This window comes from Vitis vinifera, chromosome 19 (genome assembly GCF_030704535.1).
Source record: "Vitis vinifera cultivar Pinot Noir 40024 chromosome 19, ASM3070453v1".
Taxonomy (NCBI): domain Eukaryota; kingdom Viridiplantae; phylum Streptophyta; class Magnoliopsida; order Vitales; family Vitaceae; genus Vitis; species Vitis vinifera.
In genome coordinates this window covers 19,571,034-19,598,238 of record NC_081823.1, presented here as the reverse complement: position 1 = coordinate 19,598,238, position 27,205 = coordinate 19,571,034, and the positions used below count along the sequence as shown (strand labels likewise).

At 36.2% G+C, this 27,205-nt stretch overlaps 1 protein-coding gene across 1 annotated transcript; it reads right to left on the bottom strand.

Annotated features, from left to right (window-relative positions):
- Positions 1 to 777: 777 nt before the first annotated feature.
- Positions 778 to 27,181, bottom strand: LOC100256555 (E3 ubiquitin-protein ligase DA2). Its single transcript, XM_002277534.5, has 9 exons — positions 26,838 to 27,181; positions 26,392 to 26,709; positions 25,937 to 25,988; positions 25,811 to 25,856; positions 25,626 to 25,707; positions 25,325 to 25,469; positions 25,108 to 25,210; positions 3,949 to 4,015; positions 778 to 1,697 (listed from the first exon to the last, which is right to left on the bottom strand). Exons 2-9 carry the CDS (start codon positions 26,581 to 26,583, stop codon positions 1,113 to 1,115), a joined length of 1,272 nt encoding a protein of 423 aa, XP_002277570.2. The 5' UTR covers positions 26,584 to 26,709; positions 26,838 to 27,181; the 3' UTR covers positions 778 to 1,112.
- Between the last annotated feature and the right edge of the window lie 24 nt (positions 27,182 to 27,205).

The window sequence follows — 27,205 nt, the reverse complement described above, 5'->3', positions numbered from 1 at the left end:
AGGTTTTCTTTCTTATTTTGTTTTCCCTTTAAAAAATAAAACAAAAATAAGTGATGATTCGAAATCTTTTTCTAAAAATCAATTTTTTTCACAAATAATGGAAAGCGAATCTCACCATTCGAGTGGATACACATGTAAAAAATGCAAATCCACAATTTTCCATTTACGATCATTTTTTAAAAAACACGTTTTTCTTAATAATTTGAATAAAAATTCCTTATATATTTTGAAGCATAACTTTTTTCTTAAAACACAATTTCTAGTTCACACAACATTCCCCTCGTACTTTTTCTATGCTTTTGCAGGGAAAAAGAAAATGTACTTCTCGAGTAAACTTTTTTTTTTCCTTTTTCTTTTTAATTTTCATTTCGCGTTATTGGTGACAAATCCCTTAGGTCGATTAGTAGATTATCAAAAATTGACTTAAACATGGTGCATTAAACCACCTTTTAATCCCCTGGCTCCAAAAATCCTTTTATGAACAAGCGTAAAGGTATTCTAATCCAGATTTATATTACTTCCTATGAGATGACCATTTTCCAATAATGTTTTAGCATCCAGTCGTTTACAATCCAAGGGTTTCAACAACATACTCTCGCAGCTGAATCATAAAATTTAGAAACCATTCAGCAGTTAAGATCTGTTGAACAACTGAAATGGCACCTTTACAAACTGCCTGCTCCCACACATCACCATTCTGTTTCCGGTTCTGCATCAACTAAAGGGCATAAGCAGACAATCTATCCAGTCATTGCGTTTTGTATAAGATCATTGTGATTTCCTAAATGCAGTGAACTGGGCTTGTCACTTATTCACTTACTTTCATGCATCATAATTACTATATTCATCACCTGTTCTACACAAATACACAATGACATACTAGTGTAATGGGGCCTTTGGCTCATGGTACCTGGTGAATGTGGTACACACAATGCGTTGGAATTTTAGAGAATGCCTAGAAAAGGAAAGGGATCTGAATAAATTGTAAATAGAATAACCCAACACCCTTCCATTCGCCATACCAATCTCTGTTCCTTTTACATCCATGTGAAGGGGGGAGAGATAGAGAGAGAGAGAGGAAAGGAGAGTTATTTAGTACCTTGATTTTAGGACTATTGCCAAACTCCTTGTGTGCTTGTTCTAGCTCGAGCCTCAGCTAGCGAAACAGCCATGGCCAGCATCATCTGCTCCTCAAAACTCTCAGGAACAATGGGACCCCCAACATTTTGAAAGCTGCCTTCAGCTTCATCTGTTGGTGGCAGCGCAGCAACCCCACCAGCCTCATCTGTTGCATCAGAGCTTGCATAGCTGGTCCCTGCTTCAGCCACCTCTGACCCACGGTCCACACCCCATTCTCCATCATCCTTTGTCACAGCCAACCCACCATCAGGTAATGCATCCATGGAACTCTCTATGGGAGGATAATTCTCTGGATATTGCTCCACCCTGTTGGAAAACCTACTACTGCCTGGAGGCATGTTGAATGCCGGCATATTTCCATTATAGTTAGTAGAGGATTCTCCACCCATTTGCTGACGCTCAGCAAGGGCAGCAATTGCACATGCAAGCCCACCAGAGGGGGATGATGATGATTCAACCTGTGGAGCCATAGCAGGCAAGACGTAGTGTTCTTCTGTGACATATTGTTCAGCAGTGGTAGTGTCACCATAAAGTGGGTTTCTGTGTCTGCCATTATCCTGCAATTATCATTTTTGTGCATTTACAAAAAAATTGTGTTTCAGCTGGACTAGTCTAGGAATATGATACGAGTGTCCAAACTCCCCCTTGTAAGGTTGGATTAGAGATCAAAGATCAGTTTGATAATTAAAATCAGAAACAGGCAGTATATCAACATTAAATGGCACACCATATTGCCTCTGCAGAACATATTGATTTTGTCAATGTTTTGGAAGACTGTTTGGACAGATTACAGCTTTGCATGGTTCTTAAATTCCAATATCAAACCCTAAGTAGATTCTCATTCACACAAATTTCAGGCTTGCACTCAACAGCATAAGAAATTGCAATAGGTCAGATCAATTCAGTGAGAAATACCTAATCTTTGGGAGGTCTAAAAAACTATTAAATCTACATGGATTTCTCTGCATTCCAGGGTATGCCATGTATGTATATGATTACATATGATTAGCCTTTCCTGTCTGTTTCTTCTGATACAATATCATACAAGGTCCATTATAGGAACTTCTCTGAACATTAACCTGATGTCGATGTTTAGTACGACCCAGCCAAAGACCACATTACCAAAGGAAAAAGATTATAAATAGAAAATAAGTAGGGTAAGAAAAATAAATATATTCAATTTGAATTAGGATTTGAAATATACACTAACCAAAATCTATCACATTTGATCAACTCAGATGAAAATATGCCTAGACCTTTTGAATTAATACCCTACTGGGTTCAGTCTATTAAAGTGAGTTTCAGCAACATATATTGGTCTTGGTAATATGGCATTGCATTCACAATATGTACATACCTATATATCTATACATGCACAATTGCTCTTGTCGCAGATGAAACAATTCAGCATATCTCAGTTTCATTTAATCAATTATTGCAGAAAACGCTCCTTTGAATGCACCCACTTCTTACTTTGCCACCTTAATGACAAGAAAACTCGAGCAAACATTGAAAAAAAAAATGCTTTTAATACATAAAATGTATGAATTCTCCTCTCCTCCATTTTAACATGATTCACACGAAAACAACTTTAGTAAAAATAAAAAATAAAAATAAGAACTTCCAGGAGATAAGCCTATATTAGTTGATCTTTTTTAAATATATACATAAATATATTTTGATAGGTAAAGGAAAATTTCATTAAAAGCCAAAGAGGCTAAAGAGTATACACGGAGTATACCAGGGAACAAAGTAACAAAAACAACAATGCAACAAGCCTATCCCTTACTTGGTAGCTAACCAGTCTACAAAATCAATCAAAGAGAAAGTGAGTTCCTCTATATACACCCTAGCCCAATTCACAAAAATGTACAAAAAAATAGATTTAATTTCTTGGTCATTCCTCTCAACATCGTTGGAGGCTCTCCTATTCCTTTCTTTCCAAATGGTCCACAACAAGCAGAGGGGGGCAGCTCTCCAAGCTTTCTCCCTTTTCTTGCCCACAAAAGAACCATGCCATCCCAAGAGGTTCCTCCTAACAGAGAAGTGCATCACCCATTGCACCCCAAAAAGGGAGAAGATCAGAAGCCATAACATTCTAGCCTTTTCACAAAACAAAAGAAGGTGATTTGTGGTTTCCTCTTCATTTTTGCACAGATAGCACCTATTGGGGATGTTCCAACCACTTCTCTTTAGGCAATCAATCACCACTAGCCTGCTCCAAGCCACCTCCCAACCAAAGAAGCTAGCCCTAATTGGAACCCAAGGCGTCCAGATAACTCTAGCCAGGAAAGGAGGTCTAGTGCCCCTTGAGAACGAGTCATAAAAAGACTTGATTGAGAAAGTCCCATTCTTGTTCTCTCTCCACCAAAGCAAGTCATCCACTCCACTTCTAATGGTCAAAGGATGAAGCTTACTTAACAAGCTTTCTACTTCCCCTACCTCCCAATCATTTAGGTGTCTATTAAAACGTAGCCCCCAGCTGCCCCTAACTCCATCCTCCTCCCAATCCTCAGCAACCCATCCTTCTTTGTTGACTGCTAAATTAAACAAGTTTGGGAAAGCATCTTCCAGAGATTGATTTTCACACCACAAGTCCTTCCAAAATTTCACTCTAGTACCATCCCCTATGATGAAGCGGGAGTGAGTTCTAATGTTCTCCCAACCATTTCTGATGGTTATATATATATATATTCCTTTTTTTCAAAGCAACAATTAAGTTCATCATATTGAAGTTCAAGTGCTCAAAACACTGCAGCTAAATGTATGTGAAATATCAATTCAAGTTAACCAATTTAGAGTAATTACCTGAATGGAAAGCCAGATAGCTTCCATAACCATAATATCCTCAAGATCCAGATCAAATTCCTCATCCCTGCATTTACAATCAAATTAGTTATAATGCTGTGGCATACCAAGCAAATCAATAAGCACATCTAATTGACTTGTTAAAAACAGAGCCAAATCAATAGAACTTTGGAGCTGTAAGCTAAATTTCACTTCATGGCCAGAACAAGAGAAATTTGATCGTTGTACAAAAAATTTGTAATTAAAAAAGGAAGAAAAAAAAAGAAGAAATCAATGAACAGATGTATTTATTTCTTTGGAACTATTGGCAGATGCTTAGGAATGGTACCGAACATTCAAAAAACAAATCTTCAATAAATTTTCCCCACTGCATGAATTCTCAGCCAAAGAGGTATGTGATGCTAAAAAATGAGGTTCTTCAAATTAGCACCATTGCATAACAGAATTAGCATTCAGCACTAGGCACTACACAGAACATGAAGCTAGAATCCCAACACAAGAACACTCCACAATCAACTGCTCAACATAATAGACAGTCCCTCTCTTACCATTTTTATGACCAATTCTGGTACCAGATTTAGAATTTTATCAGAGTTTGTTTCAATGTTGCTTATTTGACTTGGAAAAAGAATCAATTCTATTAAGATTTTGTGTCATAAAATATTGTGCTGGCAATTCCACTCCAAAATGGATTGCAAGTTTATATCTCTAATTCAAATTCCAGTCATTCACTCCACAACTTAAGGCTCTAGGAGTTACTGTGTGCGCCCTTATCATATCATGTTTTAATCATAATTTAATTAAAACTAATACTAATCCCCTTTCTTGATATATATCTTGGAGATTCATCCTCATCGTGTTTTCAATTACATCAGCTCACCCTAACTTAATCTACTTTCAATCTTGAAAAATCTCAAAAATGATTTTTGCATGTTCTCAAATTTGGTTTTAATCACCAAAACTGTTGCAAAAATCAGAGCTTAAGAAAAGAAATTCTAGCCATCCAATTGATCCAAGGACTGCATCAACTGATCAAAAGTGAAATTTCCTCTTTGATTGATTGAGGCACTTGCTCAATCAGAATGTTTTTTGATCAACAGTGCCAACTCAATTGATCAAGAGAACCTTCTCAATCTGATTTTGAAATTTATCATTATGGCCTTCGATTCTTTTCATTTAAAGTTATAGCTTGTTTTGGATTTGCTTCTTTACAAATACAAACCTGGAGGCATTGTTTTAGATGCCTGATCTCATGCAGTAATGCACCAATACTTCAAGGGGTTAAACTCTTTCAACATTTATTTACAAAAAGGAAAGGGGCATCTCAGTAAATTTGTAGATATGGGTTTTTTAGGATTAAAGTTAGTACTGCTTGATAGTTCAAGTTATATAAAAAATTTGAAATTGTTTCTTTACTATAAATTCTTATTAGCCTTCTATTTTTCAAAACAAAAATGATTTTCTTAAATTTTCTACTTTCTAATAGCATCTACTTTATAAAATTTTTCGAAATTATTTTCCAAAAATTTTTCCATCTTCCAAAAGATTTTATTCTTTAATTAGTTTCTATTTTCAATTCCAAATCTAAAAACAAAAATTAATGGATTTTAGGAAAAGAATTAGGCCTAATAGATTACCATCTCATTTAAATTTTTTAGGATTTTCAAAAGCCTATAAATAGTTTATTACTATAAAGAGAAAAATAATTATGAATAATAATAATTTTTGTAAATGCAAAAATAATGCATGAGAATACTTTTTTCAAATTGCAATATTTAATGCTTACGCTCCTTTTCTCTTCTAGTTGAGACTCCTGAAAAGCCTTGATAGAATCCCAGGATTTATTTATTTATTTCTTCTTGTTAATGGTGAGATTTCGTCATTTCTCTTCCAACTAAAACTCATAGAGCCTCACTAAAACTTTAATATTTATTTCTCCTTCTTTTCTTTTCTTTTGCTTTTTTTTTTTCTTGTCCTTTTGCTTTTATTTTCTTGTGTGATGCCATAAACCATTTCTTCATTCCTAACCATAAATCCTATGAATGAAACCCTGACCCACCATTATTTGATTTTAAGCTAAGCTACCTTAGAATTGCACTACATTAATACCTTTGGAATTTCTTTGTAATGGAAAGCAAACAATTGATTTCATAGGAATACAACAGCACAAGATGAATGAGTTGCCTTCCCCCCCACCGCCACCAATAAATAAATAAATAGAGAGGGAGCAAGGGAGCGAGGGAGTGAGTGCGAACAACATTGAACTACATTAAAACCAAATATGGATAAGGAGAGGAAAGCACATTCAAACAAGAGCTACAAACTCAATGTGGCAAAAATCCTTTACAAAAGGCTCTAAATGATAAGATCCTTGCTTAGTCAAAAGATCAAAACAATGTTGTTGGCCAACCTATGGATACAAAGGAAGAAGCATTTCAAAGCCTGAAGAAAGTGAATCGATTTGTCCAATCACTAATCTAATTTTGCTTGCCTATGCTCCTCAACAAATACTCATGCTAACACCAACAATGAGTCTTCTTTTATCATAAGGTTGTTGAAGTCTGACAAGTTTAGAAAACACAGGCCTTATAGTGAAATAAGGATTTCAGCCCCAATGATCAAAACCCACCCCTATAGGTCTTCAAGAAGGCTCTTACTGCATATTATCTATGATCTTTGAAACACCTCCATCCCTGATTATCTTAGGTTGTTTAGCAAAGATCATCATGGTTGAGCTTAGGTAGCCCTTTGGAGGAGGCTACTCTTAGAGAACCTCCACAGTCCTATTTGATATACTAATCTTCAATCCAAAATGATGATAAGCATCAGGACCCATGACATGCTGTAGTAACTAATTGCTAAAAAGAGGAGAGGGAGAATGTTGACTCCCATAGTGACCCTACAGACATCTTTAAAACTCTGGTCATTTCTCCCTAGCTGAATCAATTAAGAATAATGGGCATAAAGCAACCACCAAAGAACTCTCTACTCTAGCCCTTACATCCAAAGCCGAAGAAGGTTATGGTTGTCATGTAATGACCCCAACTTTCATGCTTTTTTTTTTATGATGAATTTGTTACTCTATTGGCAGGTAAGGAAGTTTGCTAATAAATAATTGTAAGTTGGTAAATAGAGATTGAAGTCTTCTTTGGTGTTTAAAGGGTTGTTTGGGAGGTTGGATGATTCCAAACACTGTTAGGCAGAAGGTGGAGAATATGTGGTTTTAAGATATTGATCTCATGAAAACCATCCCATTGATCAAACCTTAATTGATTTTGCCAAAAGATTAGATTCAAGAGAAGTTTGAGATCATATCATGGGAAATCCTTCTGGTCTGTTGATCCTGGATGTGAAATTAAACGGGACTTCCAAGACATAATAGAGAAAATGGGGGGAAATGCGAGACAAACAATTATACAAGTATTATTCTTCCACTTAAGGACAAATATGCTTTCTTCATACCACCTAATCTATAAGAGATCCTTTCTATATTTTAATTCCAAGTTCCAGAATTTGGATGCCCTAGAACTTTCACCCCAAGGGAAGCCCTTAGTAGAACAGTGGCCACTCCATTGCCTTAAAAACAAGTAATGAAGGTACTCTTGCCAAGGGTTAATTTTAAGTCCAGAGATTGACCCAAATACTACGAGAATGAACTTATATCTCATTAACCTAACTCTAGAGAAGAAAAATCATATAATCATCTGCTGCTATTCTGAAGAGAGGAAAAATCAAGTGACTTATCCATGCCCTTTGCAGGCCTTTACCCAACCTTTTGCACATCAACTTTCTTTCTTTCTTTTTTTTTTTTTTACCAGAAACAAATATTGCATTTCCACGAAGTAATTAAATACAAAGGATAAGAAATTCTTCCTCCGTAGCAACTTTACATCAATAATATAAAAAGCAAGAAAATCAATTCCTCATGGAGGTGGAAAATCGCCCACAAAAGAGATCAAACACTAACACTACAAAACTAATTAATGATAAGCAAGTCCATATCTATAATTTCCATTTAGGGCTTCAACCTCCCCTAAGCATGGTCCCCTTATCTATGTAACTACCAAAATACCTGGTACACTAAAAGAAAGCAGAACACTTTAAGAGGGAAGACATGACATTTTATAACATCAATTAGTTAGACAAATAAATGCGTACACAAACAGTTCTCATGATTTCCCAGTGTGTTACTCACCAAAGCCACTTACGGGGTTTAGAGTGGTTTCTACCTTTAACCTATCTTGGAGAAGAACACTTTCACACCAAAAAATTGAAAAGGCAATGCTCTAGCCTCCACCTAACCATCTTGGAAAGCACAATGAATCATATCATTTTTCCCAAAATCTTTGCAACAACTCTTTGTAAAAAACTTTGAACCCTATTCCCAAAGCACATTAGTAATTATGGCATGCATTCATATTAGCTCTATTGTAACAATCCCATTACATGGTCTCCTTCCTTGATCACCTTCTAAAGCAAGAAGGTGACATTTGCCTTGTCATACCACTGTAGTGTTCTCTCTCTCTCATTATTATTATTTGTTTATTGGGTTAACAAAATAAGAAGGCCAAACCTCTCAACCCCAAAAAGTTGGCAACTCTCTCTCTCTCTCTCTCTCTCTCTCTCTCTCTCTCTCTCTCTCTCTCTCTCTTCTCCTCTCTCCACCCCTTTTATTATTCTTATTCTTTTTAGTGGGTTCACAAAGTAAGCAAACTCAACCCCTCAAGCCCAAAATCTCTGCAACATTTTCTTAAACAAACTTTATTCCTTATACCTATTTCCAAAGCACATTTGTTTATCCACATTTTTTTATAGAGTATATATAGTGCTCTGCGTTTTTTCCCCTTTTACTTGAAAATGATTGTCCTTTTTCTTCATAGCTCCACCAATTAAAGATGAAATTAGCTGACATAGACTAGCCCAATCACTTGCTTTACGTCCCTCTAGCCTCATCAAGATTAGAGAACTCTAGTCTGCATATGCTCAACCAAGCAATTTTTTTTTTTTTTGATCGGCAAATAGGAGTATATATATATATATAGATATATCAAACTTAAGTGGTGAACACAATATATCATAAGTATACAAGTGAGAACCAAAAAACCAGCTACAGTAGCTAGAACCCTACTTTTAAGATTTGGAGCACAACCATTGTATAAAATCTAACAAAGAACCTAGACCTCTCTAACAGTCACGTTAGAAGAAACCCTCAAGACCACGTATATAAATTAGATGTGAGGGAAGCCTTGAGAGCTTGGGTAGTGTGTTCCCCCCCTTCAAAGGTTCTCCGATTTCATTCCTTCCATATCGTCCCTAAGGCAAAGAGGAGTTGTTCTCCAAACCTTCCTTCTTTTCTTGCCCACAAAGCTACCATGCCATTCCTTTAACAAATCCTTAACAGAAAAAGGGAGAACCCACAAGATGCCAAAGAAAAAAAAGATAAAGTGTCATAACTCTCTAGCTATCCCACAGTGGATGAAAAGATAGTTTTCCAATTCATCTGCATCTTTGCACATACAACAAAAACTTGTCAAAACCCATCCCCTCCTCTTGAGTTGGTCCATAGTTAGGATCCCTCCCCAAGTTATTTCCCAAGCAAAAAAACTCACTTTAATAGGTGCCCAAGAACCCCATATTATCTTTGAGGGGGAAGTCACTTCACCCTTTGCTTCCAATGCATCATAGACCTCATAAAGAGCCCCACTCTTGCTGGCTTTCCAAACCATTTTATCCTCCTCACATCTAATTCTACCAAACTTATTAAGTTTTAGAATAAAATTCTGATCAGCATCCATCTCCCAATCATGAAAATTCCTTGAGAAGCAAGGGTTCCAAGTGGCCATCCCTCCTACCTCCCGAATATCTTCCACCCATGCCTCCTTAGAAGTTGCAACAGTGAATAAGGAAGGAAAAGAATCCTTTAAAAGTAATCACCATACCACACATCATGTCAAAATTTGATTCTTTTTACGTTCCACACCTCGAATCTTGTTTTGGCTTTAAAAATTGCCCATCCTTTTCTAATTGACTTCCACAAGCCATCTCCATGACCTTCTCCCCTTTCCTTAGAGCACCAACCTCCTGGTTCTTCACCAAACTTTCCCACTATGAGTTTTCTCCATAGCATATCCCTTTACGAGGCAAATCTCCAACACCATTTACCCAAAAAAGCTTTATTGATAGTGGATAAATCCTTAATACCAAGGCCCCCCTTTTTTAGCTTTGCAAGTTGTCGACCAATTCACTAGATGGGGTTTTTCTCCAAAGCTCCTCCTTCCCAAAGGAAATCCCTTTGGATTTTCTCTAATCTCTTAGCCACCAACTTAGGAATAACAAAAGGGGACATGAAGTAAATTGGTAGGTTGCACGAATTACTATTGAACAAATTGATTCTTCCTTCTTTGGGGAGATATCACCTTTTCCAAAAGGCCAATCTTTTTAAAAACCTTCCCTCCACCACATCCTAAATAGCTTTTGCCTTAAAGGGAGCACCGAGGGGTAGGCCAAGTAGGTGGTGGGCAGTTTTCTTACTCTACAACCTGTCACCAAAGCTAACTCCTTCACATTAGGGATGTCCCCTATTGGAATAAGCTCACTCTTGCCCAAGTTAATCTTTAGCCCTGAGGAAGCCTCAAACCAAAGTAAAACCTAAGCCATATAAGTAAGTTGGTCTGGACAGGGATCATAAAAAAGAAGTGTATCATCTGTAAACAGGAGGTGAGAAATTTCTACTCCTCTACCTCCCTTTCCTGCCCTGTAGCTGAGATGAAAGCATCCTCCACCACCCTTCACAAGAGAGAGCTTAAAGCCTCCATAACCAACACAAAGTGATAAGGGGATGGGGGTCCTCCTATCACAAACCACTGTACTCTAGAAAAAACTTTGAGGAACCCCATTTACCAAGACTGAAAATTTGGCTATGGAAATGCAAACCTAAATCAACTTAATCCATTTCTGACCAAAGCTCATTTTTTGCATCACCTCCAAAAGAAAACTCCAATTTACATGATCATGGGTTTTCTCTATTTCTAATTTACACACAATCCCCCCTCTATGATTCCTCAATCTCGAATCAATGGCTTTATTAGCAATAAGGACTACATCTAAAATTTGTTTCCCTTCCAGGGGGGAAAAAATGGGAAGTTTGACGTCAAGGATGCGTATGGGCTGTTGACCAGCCATAGTACCCCTTTGTTTCCCAAAAAGGGCATTTGGGTGGGGAACGTTCCTTCCAAGTTAGCGTTTTTTGCATGGGAAGCTACTTGGGGGAGGGTTCTTACTATTGATAGGCTTCAAAAGAGAGGATGGTAGATTCCTAACCAGTGTTATTTATGTGGTAGTGATGAGGAAAATGTAAATCATCTTCTTATTCATTGTACAGTGGCTAGTGTGTTGTGGGGGATGGTTCTTAGTCTGTTTGGAGCCCAGTGGGTCTTTCTAAAAACTGTAAAGGAGGTGATTATCAGCTGGAAGGGTTCTTTTGTGGGCAAAAAGAGGAAGAGAATTTGGAGATCCATACCGTTATTTATTTTTTGGACGGTGTGGAAGGAAATGAATAGATTAGCATTTAGGGGGGGGGGGGGGGGAGGAGTTAGCTATACAGAAAATTAAGTATTCTTTTGTCTGTAATATGTGGGGGTGGGCAAAATTGTATAATGGTGCGGAGTCTCACTTCCTTATAGGTTTCCTGGAGTGGATAGCCTCCAGTTGAGGGCTGGTGGGTTTTTGTTGTTTTTTGGTCCTTTGTTGTGAGGCCTTCGTCGCCTTGTATACTCCCTGTATGCTTTGCGGCGTTTGCCTTTGCTAATATATGTGTGTTTACTTATCAAAAATAAAATAAAATTTGTTTCCCTTCCACAAACTCAATTTTGAGAATTTGGCCCCACTTTTCCCATCATTTTCTTCAACCTATTAGCAAGGATTGACTAAATTTTATACAAACTGCCAACAAGGCTTATGGGTCTAAAATCCTTAAAATCTTCAACTTCGCCTTTCTTCAGAATCAACACCACAAAGGTGGAGTTTAAACTTTTCACAAAGGTGCCCCTTTAAAAAAAAAAAACTCTCTAAAAAAGCATAAAATCTCCTCCTTCACCAACTCCCAACAATCTTTCCAAAAAGCCAAGGAAAAACCATCAGATCTCAAGGCTTTATCCCTATTCAAGTCCATAAGAGTCTCAAAAGACCTCTTTCTCCATGGAAGCCTCTTCCAGCTTGACAAACTACTCATTGCTTAACGAATTGAGAAGCAGGCCATTTATATTCAGTCTCCACTCCCCCCACTAGTTTTGACAGTAGCAACTTGGAGTAGTGAACAATCTTTGTTGGAATATTTGAATTCTCTATTACCCATTCTCCATTTATCCTAATTCTCCCAATGAGAATCCTTATATGCCTTGCATTGGCTATTTTGTGAAAAAAATTTGTATTTTTGTCCCTTTCTTCAGCTAAGCCTCCTAAGACTTTTGCCTCCAAGAGGTTTCTTTAAGAGAAACTTGAAAGTGCTCTTGAGTTTCTGCTAAACTTCTCGTTGAAACCCAAATTACATTCCAACATCGAAGAGGAAATTAGTTCCCTTTTGAGGAAAATGGAGGCAAGAAAAGGGTGTGAGATGAAGATCTCAAGGGATAAGAGGAAAACGTTTGTCTTCCCGTGTTGGGAGGGAAATTCGAAAAGTAGAGTGCTTCGTTAATTACAATAGCTTTCCTCTCTCAATTAGGGAGAGAGGGAGGAGCAATGGGGTGTAAGTTCCTTTTTTGCAAGGATGGTTCTTGCTCAGCTTGGTTGGGGGTTACGAGTACAAAAGTGCTTCAAGGGTGTTTTTTATTTTTCTTTCTCTCTAAAGTGTAGGGATTTGATTGCTTGTTAGGGTAGTTGGTATTTCCTCTTCCTTTTATCTTTCCTACTTACCTTTTGGCCTTTATTATATACTTCATGGGTATTTTGTTGCACCAATTTGCTAGTGCCTTTAATATATTCTATCTTTTACTTATCAAAAAAAAAAAAAAAATGCATATTGGTTGTGATATTTAGAGACTCTACACCTAATAGTTTATTGAAATTATCTCTACTCATTCCCAACACTCTCAAAGCTAAAATCTTGTTTGGGTTGGCTAGGGGAGTTGATCACATCTTATCAAGTCATTGAGATGTTCACTAAAGAACACAAAGGTCATCACAAACATGAAGATAAGTCTAAGTATTGGCCAGTGCAAGACTCATGGGAGAGGTAACATTTGTGTCTAGGTAAATTTGTGTACTTGATCTTTCATAATTAGTGAATTTGCTTGCTATCAATTGACCTATGATTTTTAAATTTGTAGAGTTTTTGGGGGACTCAGTAGGTAGGTTTCCATGGGTTCATTGCATGTTTACTATAGGACTGATTGTTCTTTGTTTTAATAATTAAATATATTCAATCAAAGAACATAATGTAAAAAATTTTAAAATTAGATTTTTGAGTTAAAATTAAGAAGACTACCTATTCATACCCACCCACCCCCTAAACCCCCCCTCTAGATAGTTCCATGATACAAGATCTCAAATCTTCAATTGGTATCAAAGTAGGAAGATATTTAAAAAATTAAAAATTAAAAAATTAAAAAAAAATTATTTGATCCTTGTCTTTGTCCTTTGAATAAAAAAAAGCAATAAGAAGTAATTGATAACTTTAATGAAGGAAAATTGTCGGTTTCTAATAAAACTACCTTCTTGGAAAAAGAATTTCATGAGTATCATAAAAGTAAAGAGTTATTGACTCTTGCAATAAATAATTTCCAGAAGTAATTATCTGATTAGAAAAAAGCTAGTTCTAAGAAAAATAAGAAAGTCAAGCAAGCTACTTAGAGTGAATCCAAGACAAGTGAAAGTGAATAATACTCGTTAAAGTAAGGATGATCAAAATGAAAACTTTATTGTTTTCGCTTCTATTAATTCTGAGTTTTAATCATATGAATGATGTAAATTCTGATAATGGGTCTGAATGTGAATTTAATAGTATTCATGATGCTTATGAAGCCCTTCCTGAAGAAAGCCTAAAAATTAAGGCTAAAAGCATAAAAGTAAATTATTGGGCTTTAAAGGTGAATGAATCCCTTAAAACTAAAAATGTCAACCTTCTCAATGAGCTTGTTACCTTAGAATCTGAAAAAAGAAAATTTTTTAACAAGGCAAAGTTTCTAGAGGCTAAATATAACACTGTAATTAATAAAAATAAAGTTTTAACCCTTGAGATTGAAAAAAAAAAAAGACTTGGCTTGTAAAAATGAATAAAACACATCAAGTATTAAATTATTAAATAATTGGATAAATTTGGGTAAGTTTTCGGGTAACAGGAGAGGCCTATCTTGATTAGTCTACCACTTCTAATAATGAAAAGACAAACTTTGTTAATGCTAAAAAGGGAATGTCTATTATCCAAACACCTCCTAGGGCCATTTACACATTCTTTTCATCATGGGAATGATTGCACTAGTGATAGGTGTCACATTAGAAAGTTTGAAGTGCTCCATAGGCAAATTAGTAAGTTTGTGGTTGCATCTAAAGTATTAAGAGATAAAATCCTATTTAATAAGAAAAGAAAACAATATTCAATGGGTTTCAAAAGCTCCCACCCAAGCTAATCATAGGATGAAAATACTCATGCTCTCCATATTGGTACTTTAAATTCATCTTTAGTCCCTAAGACTAGACAAATTTGCATTGGAAAAGATAACCTAGCTGCACTTTTAAGGTAAAGGCCTTGTTTGCTTTAATTTCATTCCTTTAGAATCTCTTAGGATATATCATCTCCAAAGAAATCTTTCGGAACTTCTTCTCAATAGCGCATTTTATTTTATAACCTACGGTCTTGTCTTAGTGTTTCATCTTTAATCCTTAGTGCTATGTTGATTTTCGTCCTCAGGATTTTTCTACTTATGTTGGTTTTTCTCTCTTAAGACCTAACTATTAGCGTGCTAGTAGTCTTCATTGAGTATAGGTCTTAAATTAAGGGGGGGACTTCTTGTTTATTCTTTAAAGCAATGTCATATCTTTAATCTAGGAACATTGATATAGGGGGAGTCAGATTTCTTAGGATCCTAGGGTCATCCAATTCCATGTTTATGGTTTGATTTATGTTTGTTGGAAACTTGATTTATTATCATTTTCTTAAAAGTAATCACAAGACTTTGGTATTCATTGAAATGTTTCATCTTCTATCTATTATTCCAAGAAGCTCTTTAGTTTCCTTTAAAAATACGATAACAAAGTAAATAGAGAATTTAATATGAAGGAACACTCAAGCGCCCTAAACAAGCACTCAATGCCTGATTTGCCCAGTTTCCAAATTTTTCCAATTTCTCTGAGTTTCCAAATCCACTTTAGTTGATACTTGATTTCTAATATCCACCTAGTCAACTAAGGTTATTCGCTTATATATACACCTATTGGTTGTGCTATTTGGCAACTCTATGCCCTGTTTTTTATTATCATTATCTCTACGCATTCCTAACACTCTCAAAATTCAAAACTTGTTCGAGTTTGCTTGCAGTGATTTATCGCATTCCCTCAAGTCTTTGAAGTGTTCACTAAAGAGCAGAGAAGTGCTGCATCACGGAGGTGAAAGTAACTATAGGTACTGAACAATGTAAGACTGGTGAGAGAGGTAGCAACTAGGTTCAAGTGTTTCTAGGAAACTTTGTAAGTGATTTTCCATGTACATTGCGGGTTTAGTATGGAATTGATTGTTCTTTGTCTTATTAATCAAATATGTTTAATCAAAGAACATGTAAAAAATTATAAATTAGATTTTTGGACTAAAATAAACGACTACCTATTCAACACCACACACACCCCTCCCCCACCCCACCCCTCCTCCTCCCCCTCCTACTCCTAGGTAGTTCCACAACACAAGATCTTAAACTCTCATATTCCCATCACCATCTTCTTGAGCTCAAACATCTTCCATTCCACCATGCAAAGTCTTCTTCCCATATTCCAACTTGCTTGCAACATTATAATACTTTTCCTAATTAAAGTTCACCATGTCTCATTTTTCTCCTTTCCACATCTGTACTCTCATAAAAACCAATTCCTTTTGTTTCTCAGCAATTAGCACCAAGAATCATGGCCTTCTTATCAGTGAGAGTAACTAATCACATGAAGCACAAACATAAAAGTGAACAGAACCACTGCAAGCAAGCATTAATTCTTGTACAAAGCAAGAGGCTTGTTAACAGAAAATCCAAAACCATAATTAAACTTTTCAACTAACAGTTCCCAATTAAATCAACTAAAAACCATCATCCTTTTTTATTTTAAATTTTTTATTTTGAGTCTTTAGAATCTAAAAGTCTTCTTTATTAGAAATTTTGTTCAAGAAATTTCCATAAAGTATGTTCTCATTTCGTTTAGAAAATTTTATAGATTTTAGGAAAGGAATAAGGGTCCTAATAACCTACTACATAGGTTATGTTGAGAAACATGGAACAAACAATGCTAGTGGACAGCCCATGCATAGAGATTTTTTCCTTAATTAAAGGCTGAACTTTCTCCTTGGTTAAGGCTGATTTACATCCTAAATTAGCCTAACTGATTTTCTAGCTCTTTAGTATTATATATTCCTAGTTGTAATTGCTCTTTCTCCTCATCTGCAATTACATTAATTGTCGTCATTTAACCTGGATTTTTGTTACTCCTCGTTAAATAAACCGGCTGTATATGTTGCAATTTTCAACACATGACTTGAAGGAAATGCAGTTTATTTTTCCTCATGGTAACAAAACCCCCCTCTTTTCTGGGTTGTGTGTCACCAACCTATTAGCCTTCATCATTGATAGATTTAAAGTGCAGAATGCATGATACCAAACAAGGGAACCTTGCTGTGATTGCCTACTACAACATGATAACTCAACTTTGGAAAGAGATGGATCTCTATCAAGACCAAGATTGGATATGTGTAGAGGAAATGGATGTGTCAAAGGTAACAGCTGAGGCCTTCAAGTTGCTGTTGACCATTCAAAAGCTCAGGATATGGGGCAATCAGAAACAACTTTAGTACCTTTTAATTCTTCTTCTTCTGCCAATATAGCCCAAATGGGCAACTTCCATGTTGGTGTGCATAACATCAAAACAAAATCAAATCATATGGTAGGTTCATCAAATATTGTTTCCTTCATATGTTCCTTGTTCAAGTTATCAAAAAGTAAAAAATCCTTATGAATCTCTTTCTTCTATTGTTGGAAAGGGTTCTATATGTATTTCGAAAGACCTAATACTAAATTCAGTTTTACATGTTTTAACCTTCTCTTGTAATTGTATTTCTATTAGCAACCTTACTCGTGACTTGAATTGCATGTCTAAGTTTTTTCCAACCCCTAGTGAATTTCAGGAACTATGTACAAGCAAGAGGATTGGCAATGCTAAGGAGGTGGACAGTCTATTTATTCTAGAAGAAGAACCAAAAAATGTGGAAAAAGCCCCTTGACTACTTCAATGTGAGAGTTCTACAAATTGAGAATGAAATAAATGTGGCATCTTAGGTTAGGACATCCAAGTTTTACCTATCTAAAGACGTTGTTTCCTTCTTTATTCAAAAATAGAAAGTGTTTCAATTTTTTAGTGCAACACTTGGGAACTTTCTAAACACCATCACTCATTTTCCTATTCAGGTTTAAACAAAATCTAGCCCAATATCTCTTTCTCATAGTGATTTCTGAGGCCACTCTCTTGTGAAAACTGTCCCGGGTGCTAAGAGGTTCATTACTTTCATAGATGACCATATTTGTATAAATTGGGCGTACCTTTAAGAAAAAACTAAGGCTGCCAAGATCTTTCAAAACTTTCATAAAATGATTCCAGCATAGTTTCAATTTAAATCTGTATTCTGGGAATTGATAATGAGAAAGGGTATTTTTCAAACATCCTTGGAAAGAATCTTGATAAAAATGGAATCATTCACCAAACTTCTTGTTTCATCACAACCTTACAAAATAAGCTGAAAGAAAAAAAAAAGACACTTACTTGAAGTAGCTAGGGGCTTGCTGTCACAAATTCAAGTTCCAAATAGTATTTAAGGGGAAGCTATATTGGCAACTTCAAGGTCAAATGTCTTCTCAATATCCATCTTAAGGAGGAGGCCCGGCGTGTTGTCTTTCAATCTAGAATCAAAGGCCTCGCTAGCAATTAGAATAGCATCTAGAATCTGTCTCCCTTGGACGAAAGCTTGCTGAGAATCAAAAATCACCTCCCCCATCACCAATTTCAGCCTATTAGCAAGGACCTTGGCAAGCAATTTGTACACACTCCCTACCAGGCTGATTGGTCTGAAATCTTTTAGATCTTCAGCTCCTTCCTTTTTAGGAATGAGCACAAGGAACGTGGAATTTAAGCTTCTCGAAAAGGTCCCATGGAGATAAAACTCCCTAAAGAGCCCCAAAATATCTGGTTTAACAACATCCCAACAAAACAACCAAAAGGCCATTGTGAAGCCGTATGGGCCTGGGGCTTTATCACCGTAGCAGCTACTCAAGGCTGCAAAAATTTCTTCCTCAGAAAACATTACTTCTAGGCTGTTGGCCAAGCCTTCCCCCAGCACCTTAAAAGTTTAGGCCATTAATACTAGGCCTCCAATCCCCAAATTCTGAGAGGAGGGACTGGTAGGCTCTGCAAACTCCTCCTTTGATTTCATCAATAGAAGAGAGAGATACCTCATTCACTCTAATTTTAGACAGGAAGTTCCTCCTTGCCCTAGCATTGGCCATTTTGTGGAAGTACCTGGTGTTTTTATCACCTTCTCTTAACTAGATTTCTCTTGACTTCTGTCTTCAAGAAGTTTCTTCCAGAAGGGCCCATTTCTTGTAGTCCACAACAGCCAGCTTTTTAGCCTCCGCCTCCCCAGGAGTAAGAGGGTTCTCATTCTCCTTGGCCTCCCAACACTGCAGGCAGGAGAAGGCCTCTACTCTATTGAACGAGACATTGCCTACCACCTCCCTATTCCAATCCTTCAAATCCTTCTTGAGGGCTTTTAGTTTCTCAGCAATGCAGTGAGTACTGTAGCCTTCAACAGAGTAACCGTCCGACCAACAGATGTTTCTCCTTTAGAAGCATCTCCTACTACTCTTTCAAAGGAGTGCCTTATTAAGAGGAAAAAAGGCATCTAATGCCCAAGCCCCCTTACTCTTATCCCTACAAACAATCTGTCAATTCAATAAATGCAGCTTTTTCTCCAAAGCCCTGCCTCCCCATAGGTGAAAGTCCATTATTTTTCTTTTGAGCGAGATTCCTAGAAAGCCTTAATGAGACTTCATGATTTCTATCTCTTCTTCTTGTTCTTCTTTGTCTTTTTTCCCTATATTTAATTTTTACTTTTCCCCACTGCCATAATTTTTATTCCCCATTCCTCATTCATCTCCTTAAATCCTAAAAGATTAAAGCCCTAGCCAATCTATTTAATTATAGACAACCATCTTAAGGTCGTCCTACACCAATATCTTATTGTCATGGAACAAATTTTACAATTGCCACTTTCTTCACTACTTTATTCGCTTACTTTTGTGTGCATACATAATGCAGAAAACATAAATCTATGTCATGTATGTCATTGATGTAAAAAGCCTACACATGCACAATTACAATCATGTCTCTACCACCTTGTGTTGGTGTCAGAATGCAACAATTATTCTCTCCATAAATCACAGCCTTATACAAATGAAAATTTTGTTTAAACCCTAGAAACAAGTCAGATGCAACAGTTCAATAAAAAAACCCAAAAAGGGTACAATCCCTTGCCTTAAAGGAAGGATCTGATATTTTTCTTGAACCAGCTTTGCACAAAATCAACTACTTGGAATTTTCATTAGCTCATCTTCAGGTTCAATTATACGTCTGTCTTAATAACTACAATACTTGACTTCCTTCAATCATAGTAGCTCAACTGCAGTGTTTACCATTTTTCTTTGACCACACATGGAACTCTTATGAAGATAATGGAAGGATATGCAAACCAGCACAGAGCAATGAGAACTGTTTCTAGAATGTCTTATCCTAAAATTGAAAGGCTATTTAATTGTATATTACAAAGGTCAACAATATCAGCCTATTCTGCCTTGTGTAGAATAGACTCTCTAGGCTTGAGAACAGAATTAAAAAGTAGGGAATGATGTTTCACTTCAATCCTCCAAGATAATTAGGAGGTCAGAGTGGAAAATCCACTATCACCAAATTTAGTTTTATAATTTTAGCTGCAATGACTGTACAAAATCACAAGAAATCTTGGATGGATAATGCATGCTTCAGAAGTTGGACACATCTAGAACTTCCCCTTACCTTCACAAAAATATTATAATGATGAAATGTAAACTAGGAAATTAATTTACTCTAGAGCCAATATTATTCACCAAATTCTTGCATTACACACCTGAATCAGTTAAAAATCCATACTATTGTATAATAGGATCTTCATTAACCAATGAGAAACTCCAATATCCATTAATGCCAACCATCACCATTAAGTTGCAGAGCTGTTTAACATGCTATATAAATGTCAATAAAGATGGGCACATGATACCTACCGATGCACATGGACTCATAAATATATGCTACACAATCATCATGATAAAACAAGATGGGTGCATCTCTAGAGGACACATCATCACAGCCCTCTCACCTATTAACAATATCACCCACAACTAGCACAAGTACCTATAGTTGCAACCACCTTGTCAAACACCATCTAGTCCTAGTTCCTACTGCCACCCTAATAGACATTTTCTGCTCCTCCAGCCTGGTACCACTCATTGCAGTTATAATGCTAGTGATCTTGCCCCTGATGCCAATTCTCTGCCATTGTTACCACTGCTCTATCAAAATGGCCACTGCTCCTAATAATTCAAAAAGGAAACACCTACCACAGTCCCTTCAACTGCTGTAGCTATGGTATCAGTACTCTATGCAGAATAATTAATAAGAGTGCTACATGCTGTCCCATCTCCACAGTTTGCTCCCAGACACAAGTGGTCGAAGCTAACTTTTCTTGCACCAAAACTAACAAGTGGCTTCATAGGTTCTTGGGTAATCACATCACTGGTCATTTCAGAAGAAAGATTTGACCTCTGGAGCCCCAGAATCTTAGTTCCCTTTCTCACAATAGGACATCATGGCAACCTAGTGAGTACATGAAAATGCTTTGCTTCCGGAGTGGATAACTAAGCTTCTCAACACCATCAAGACATGGATACTCATCTACTGCAAGTGTCAAGAGGAGTTTTTTTAACCATATCAGGATAGAAGCATTCACGTCATAAGATGAATTAGGTGTGGTGACTACAGATGAGTTTATGCCACATCTCCAATTTGCTAAGGGGACATTGGGAACTTATTTCTGTATCTTCACCCAACCACCCCCTCACTGCAGCTTTGGTGACCCAACTGAACAAATGTGGTGACGAGACGTGAGTAGCGAGGGGCCTTCCACGGTGGAGGTCCGATTCGGATCCCTCCGTTGTTTCCTTTTCCTCTAAATCACCATATCACACAAGACATATATGATGAAAAAGGGCCCAACCGAAAAGAGAGAACACTATCTTCACTTGCTGATTGTACTGTCCTATTCTCCTGCATCAAGAGGGTACACCTCCAAGGACTGTCTCCAAATGTTTCATCTTTACCTCAGTCATTATGAAGATAGGAAGGTCAAATAAACTGGATGCACCAACATTTTGTGTACAACTTGCCTCACCATCAAGTACTTAGAATGATATGAAGATTTTAATTTGGTGGCTAAAGATAAGGTCCACTGATACATGATTGGATCAAACAACACCCTAGCCTGTTTCAAATGAGGAAGAAAAAAAAAAGTTGACCATATCATAGAACACGTATTTCTGTCAATGCAATTCTTACCAAAAAGAGCAAACTAGCAGTAAATATGGTACCATTTTTTTGCTCACGATGCTTTTAGCATAGTTGGCTCCCATCCAAAGAAATGATCTACAAATGGGCATAAGGGTCACCATGAAGGATTTGAGGGACTGACTGGAGCTCAAATAAGTGTTCCAATGGCACATAAATGCTATAACTTATGTAGTATGAAAAGTTCAAATCAACCAACTTAACCCAAATTGATCCTTAGACCCTAACCACAATCTAACTTCTATTTTGAGATTAATCTCAAGTTCAAATGATGAAAAAAATGCTATTTTGCAAGTCATTTCCAACCAAGGTAAAATAAAAAGGGCAAAATATGCATAAATGGGAGACTGAAGACTTGAGAAGCATGAAGAGTCCAAGCAAGGGCAAAATGAGCAAGTCATGGGCACAAAAAATGATAAATGGGTGTTATGGAGTAAAATAGATGAAACTATGGAAGCGGAGGTTTGAAGCAAATGCAATCAAGTTCAAATGGAATTTGGAACTTGAAATCCGGCAACAGCACAAATCCTAAATTTGAGGTGAATTCTAAAGCACATCATTTTGAGCAAGCTACATATGGTTTCAAAGCTCGAAAAGTTAGCAATCTAACACTCTAAACAGTTTGCGAATCAAAGCTGAAATGAGGAAGATTTGAGCATTTGAAGCGAACAATGCAGAAAGAAATGATGAGTTCAAATTTGACAAGTTGGGTTCTAAATGGTTTTCCGGCCACTTAGAACTCAAAGGAATGCAAAGATACAATTAGCAATGGCTTAGTTTGAGTCTCCATATCTATTTCGAACAAAAGCAGCACATTTTGAACTCCAAAACATGGAGAAACACGATGTGCAGTGGATGAGTTCAAAATAAGCAAGAAATTTCGAACTCACCTCTTGGATTTCGAACTCACCTGATTTTATCACTTATAAGTTCAAAATTGATTTCGAATTCACTTCCATTTTGAACTCAGGGTCTGGACATCGAGTTTTAGCTTTCGAAATACAACAAAATAAGTTCCAAATGCCTCCATCCAATTCAAAATGAGCAAGAGTCATTTAGAACTTGTAATTTCTCAAGTTTTTAGATTGTTTATGATTTATTGGAATAAATGACCAATTAGAGTGTGCCACATAATAAGTTTATGCATTTAAGATATAAACTCTCTTAGTTTTAGGTTTTTAGAGATCTTAGAGATAAGCTTTGAAGCTTTGAAGTTTTGTAAAAGAAGATAACTGTTGGGCTTGTTTCCTTTAGCTTTGATTTAATACATTATTTTTAGTTTCTTTTAATTCCATACATGACATTTTGATATATGATGGATTGTGCATGTGACAACACTCCCATAAAAGGCTAAAAAGGCATCCTAGGGAGTAAAGTATAAAAACCTAGGATTAGGAACTAAGAAAACAATGGGTAAATAAGGATAAAAATAAGATTAATGAATGGTTGAGGTTATAAATCATGAAGTTTTAGATCTCTAGTCATATTAGAAGATGATACAAAAGTGCATTACTTGATGCTAGCGATTCCCAACACCCCTTAATCACTAGTTATCCCTGTTTTCCCCAATGTTATCTACTCTAAGACAAAGCTACAAAGCTACAAAGGGTATAAATGATAAAAGAGCCAAGGCTTGAACTTGAAATTAATTTCATTCATTTGGTGGTGTTTAGGAATCTAAATTAAAAAGGGAAATTAGATTTTGGATGCAACTTTGAGTTATGAAACTCAAGTTGATCTCGAATGACCAAGGATCCTAAAAACCATAAGATTACCACAATTGAGAAACCCTTGTTCACTCTAACTTCTATTCTCGAAGTTGGATTATGGAGCCCCCTTACTCAAATCATTTGAATTAAGAATCAATACTTGCTCAATTTTTAAATTAGTTTTCTTGATTTAATTCTATTTCATAAAACCAAATCATATACTGTTTTCACATTTGAATTTAGGTAAAAGCAACTCATTTGACCTAGTTTTGACCATTTCCATAAATCAAACCTTGAGAACGATAACTGAAACATTGCAAAAGTCATAGTAATTCCTTCTTTGGTTTTTCTTGACTAGAGTTGCTACGTAATTAGGTTTGGTATTTTGGTACAATATTGTGGTCAGGGACTAGATGTTTTGTCTGGATTTTAAATCTTCTATAATTGAGTCTCTCCCCTTCACAAGTCCAAAATCTGAAATCTCCGGTAGAGACCCTTCAAGGAGGAGCTATTAGTCTCACAAACTCATTTTCACCTCTCACTTTGCTCAACTCTCCAAAAAAATTGGGACAGCTCAACATGATCAACCACCATTTGGAAAGAAACCTTTATAAATGCTAGGTAACAATTTTCTATTCTAATTTCATTATTTTGAAATAATAACTACAAACTCCATATATTCAAGCTTTGAATCAAAAGATATAGGTCAATAAACTTATAATACTTTCGAACATCTCTCTTGAGCTTGGATGTGTGTATATGAAAGATCCTAGGAGCAAGCCTATACATACTTCTGGATAACAGCTCATTCTCTTCAACATCAGCTTGGCATTTTTCAAGTTGTGACCACCAGGGGAAAAAAATTAGAAAGGAAAAATAGTCATTTTGAGTATAAAGGCACATTTTGCATATTGGAATACCCCCATGCAATTTTGAAATTTCTGAACTCATCATCCCATTCTCCTTAGTGAACTTCTGCAGAAAAGACTCTTTTATCATAAGCATATCATAATCCTAGCTAAGGAACAGAAAATTTCATATATAAAAGAAAAGCTCTAAAAACAAACATAATTCCCTTACAATCATAAAGCAGTGAAAAGCACTCCCAACAGTAAAGCATTTTTCACCTTTATTCTCTCAAAAGTAAGGAAAGTTGAAGGTAAACTCTATCTGAAACATCTTGTTGCGAGTTTTAGTTTATAATCCCATCTTTTTCTAAGAAAACACATTGCACAACTACCAATGGATCAAATATTCTATAACTTGTCAAGGCAAAATTATCAAACAAATGTCATCTTCATCTACAAGATTGAACAAGAACTAAATAACTATAGTAAGGAAAAACCAAAAAGCAATTTCAAATTAGAAAACAGAGGCAAGAAAAACAAAATTCAAAAATGTCTTTGAGCAGTGCCAGAATTTCTTCTTTTTTCCCCATTTTAGATTTATTATTGTTGAAGAAGAACCATATGTATACTACAGATGAACAAAAAATTTATAACAGCAACCAACTATTCTTCTTGATAGAAAAAAGAAAAGGCAATATAAGAACTTCCTATACCTGTTCTGTCTTGGAGGTAAAGTCTGTATGATCATTGATGCAGCACGTGGGTCTTGAGAAGAATCAATTTCATCACCTTCCACAGGAGATCTGAAAGATGGCACTGAAAACAAAGCAAAAGTAGCACAAAAATGTGACAAGCATAAAGAAGAAAAAGAATTAGAGCAATTTAAACATTGGCCTACAAATAACCATCAGAATTTCAATGAAAGGATACCCGCTGTTGTGCTGTATTCCACCTCTCCTTGTGCCAAAATGCTGCTTGAAGAACTTATCTCTTGTCTTTTCTGCATTCTCTCTTCTTCATCCTGAATTTCTTTTTGCCTCATTCTTATTTTAGCTTCTATAACCCGTTGCTCTTCCTACAATGGGATACATGTATTAAAAAAATGAAGCTGGATTAATGGGCTGCACTCGTAGGAAGAGCACCCCCAAAATTTCATGAGACTAAATCAGTGGCACAAAAAAGTAAAGATAAAAGTAAAAAAGAAAGATGAAAATAAAATAAATGGTATTACAATTTGCTCCATGCCCTTTTCTTCCTTTGTCTTCACACCTCGATACTCCACAGCATAATTTGCTGTTTTGCAGTAAGGACATCTTGTAATGTTAAGTAAAAAAACACAATGTAGAAATCAAACGTCCAAAAACAATCATTAACTGCTTAAATGTGAATCAAAGAAATATGAAAAGTGAAGGATACTGCGTTGGACGAGTTGAATTAGGGTTCTTCATCTGCAGAAAACACTCTGGTGCAGGGAAGAGAAATAAAAAAACATCCAGATATCAGCAATTACACACACCATTTATGAAAAATGCAAATAAGTACCTGTACAAATGCCTTTCGTACAACATCTTGAGCGATTCAGACTTGGATAAAACTATAACACAGGGAAAAAAAAAAAAGTCACATAAAAAGAAATAACAAACCTAATTAAAATTCAATTCAATCCCTGCAAGCCAATCAATAAACCTAGGCTAGTTGAATGTTGTTCCGTTGATTGCTGGAGAAAAGGACAATTAAAAAGAAAAAGGAAACAAAGAAACAAAGAAACAAAGTTGCCAAACTCCATCACCTTGTTTTTATCCCCAGAAAAAATAATTTAAGGAAATAATCAACCCAATTGCATAAAATGCAATAATTAGTTTTCCCTCAATGACTGAACAGCATGAAATTTCACATTTTTTTCCTAATTTCTTTTCTCAGAAACCCATCGAGGGAAACTTCAAAGAAGAAAAAGAAAAAAGAAAGAAAGAAAATTGAGAAAGCAAAAGTGTAGAGACCAAAAAGCAAATTGGGCATTCTTCGAAATCATTGGTGGCCTCTTCGTCTCCGGGATAGCAAGGAGCAAGCTTGGAATCAAGTATGAGCTTCCTGAGCTTCTTATGATCCACATCTTTATGCTGATACAGCCCTTGTGGCCTCGTGTACTTGTCCTCCACCACTTGCCTCCTCCTCCCCAGCTTATTCCCCATTCTCAATCAAACCCTCCTTTTCAATTCAACACCCACAATCATCCATCTTCTGTTTTTTCCAATTCCAAACCCTAATTCTTTTCTCACAACACAGACATGTTTCCACCTCAATTGCCCCCTCCACTCCTGCATACCAACAAAAACCACAATAAATTCACACCATCCGAAAAAGGCCAGCCGAAACGAAATGCCACTCAACTTTAAAAAACAAAAACACAAAAACAAAAACACAAAAAGTAAACGAAGAATTGAACCTTTTTTTGTTCGGTCTAGAGAGAGAAAGTATGAAGAAGAAGAAGAAAAAGAGTATCTGTTTATATGTATATATCAAAAATATGCATATAGAGAGGTGCGGTTGGAGATCGAGAGATTTGCCAACAGGAATTGGAACACGATCAGAAGTTTCTGCGAGCAGTGAGAAGGAGTTGTTTTATTTATGCCTATTATTGTTGTCTTTGTTTTTCTTGTTTTGTTTGCTTTCTTTTTTATGACATAAAATAAAAAGAGGAACGGAGAATGAGTCTCGGGAGAGAAAAATGAAGTTTAAGAAGTTGGAACTTAGACGAGGCAAAGCAAGGCATGGGGCGGTAGAGTAGTAGACCCGAAAAGAATCAGGCTAAAG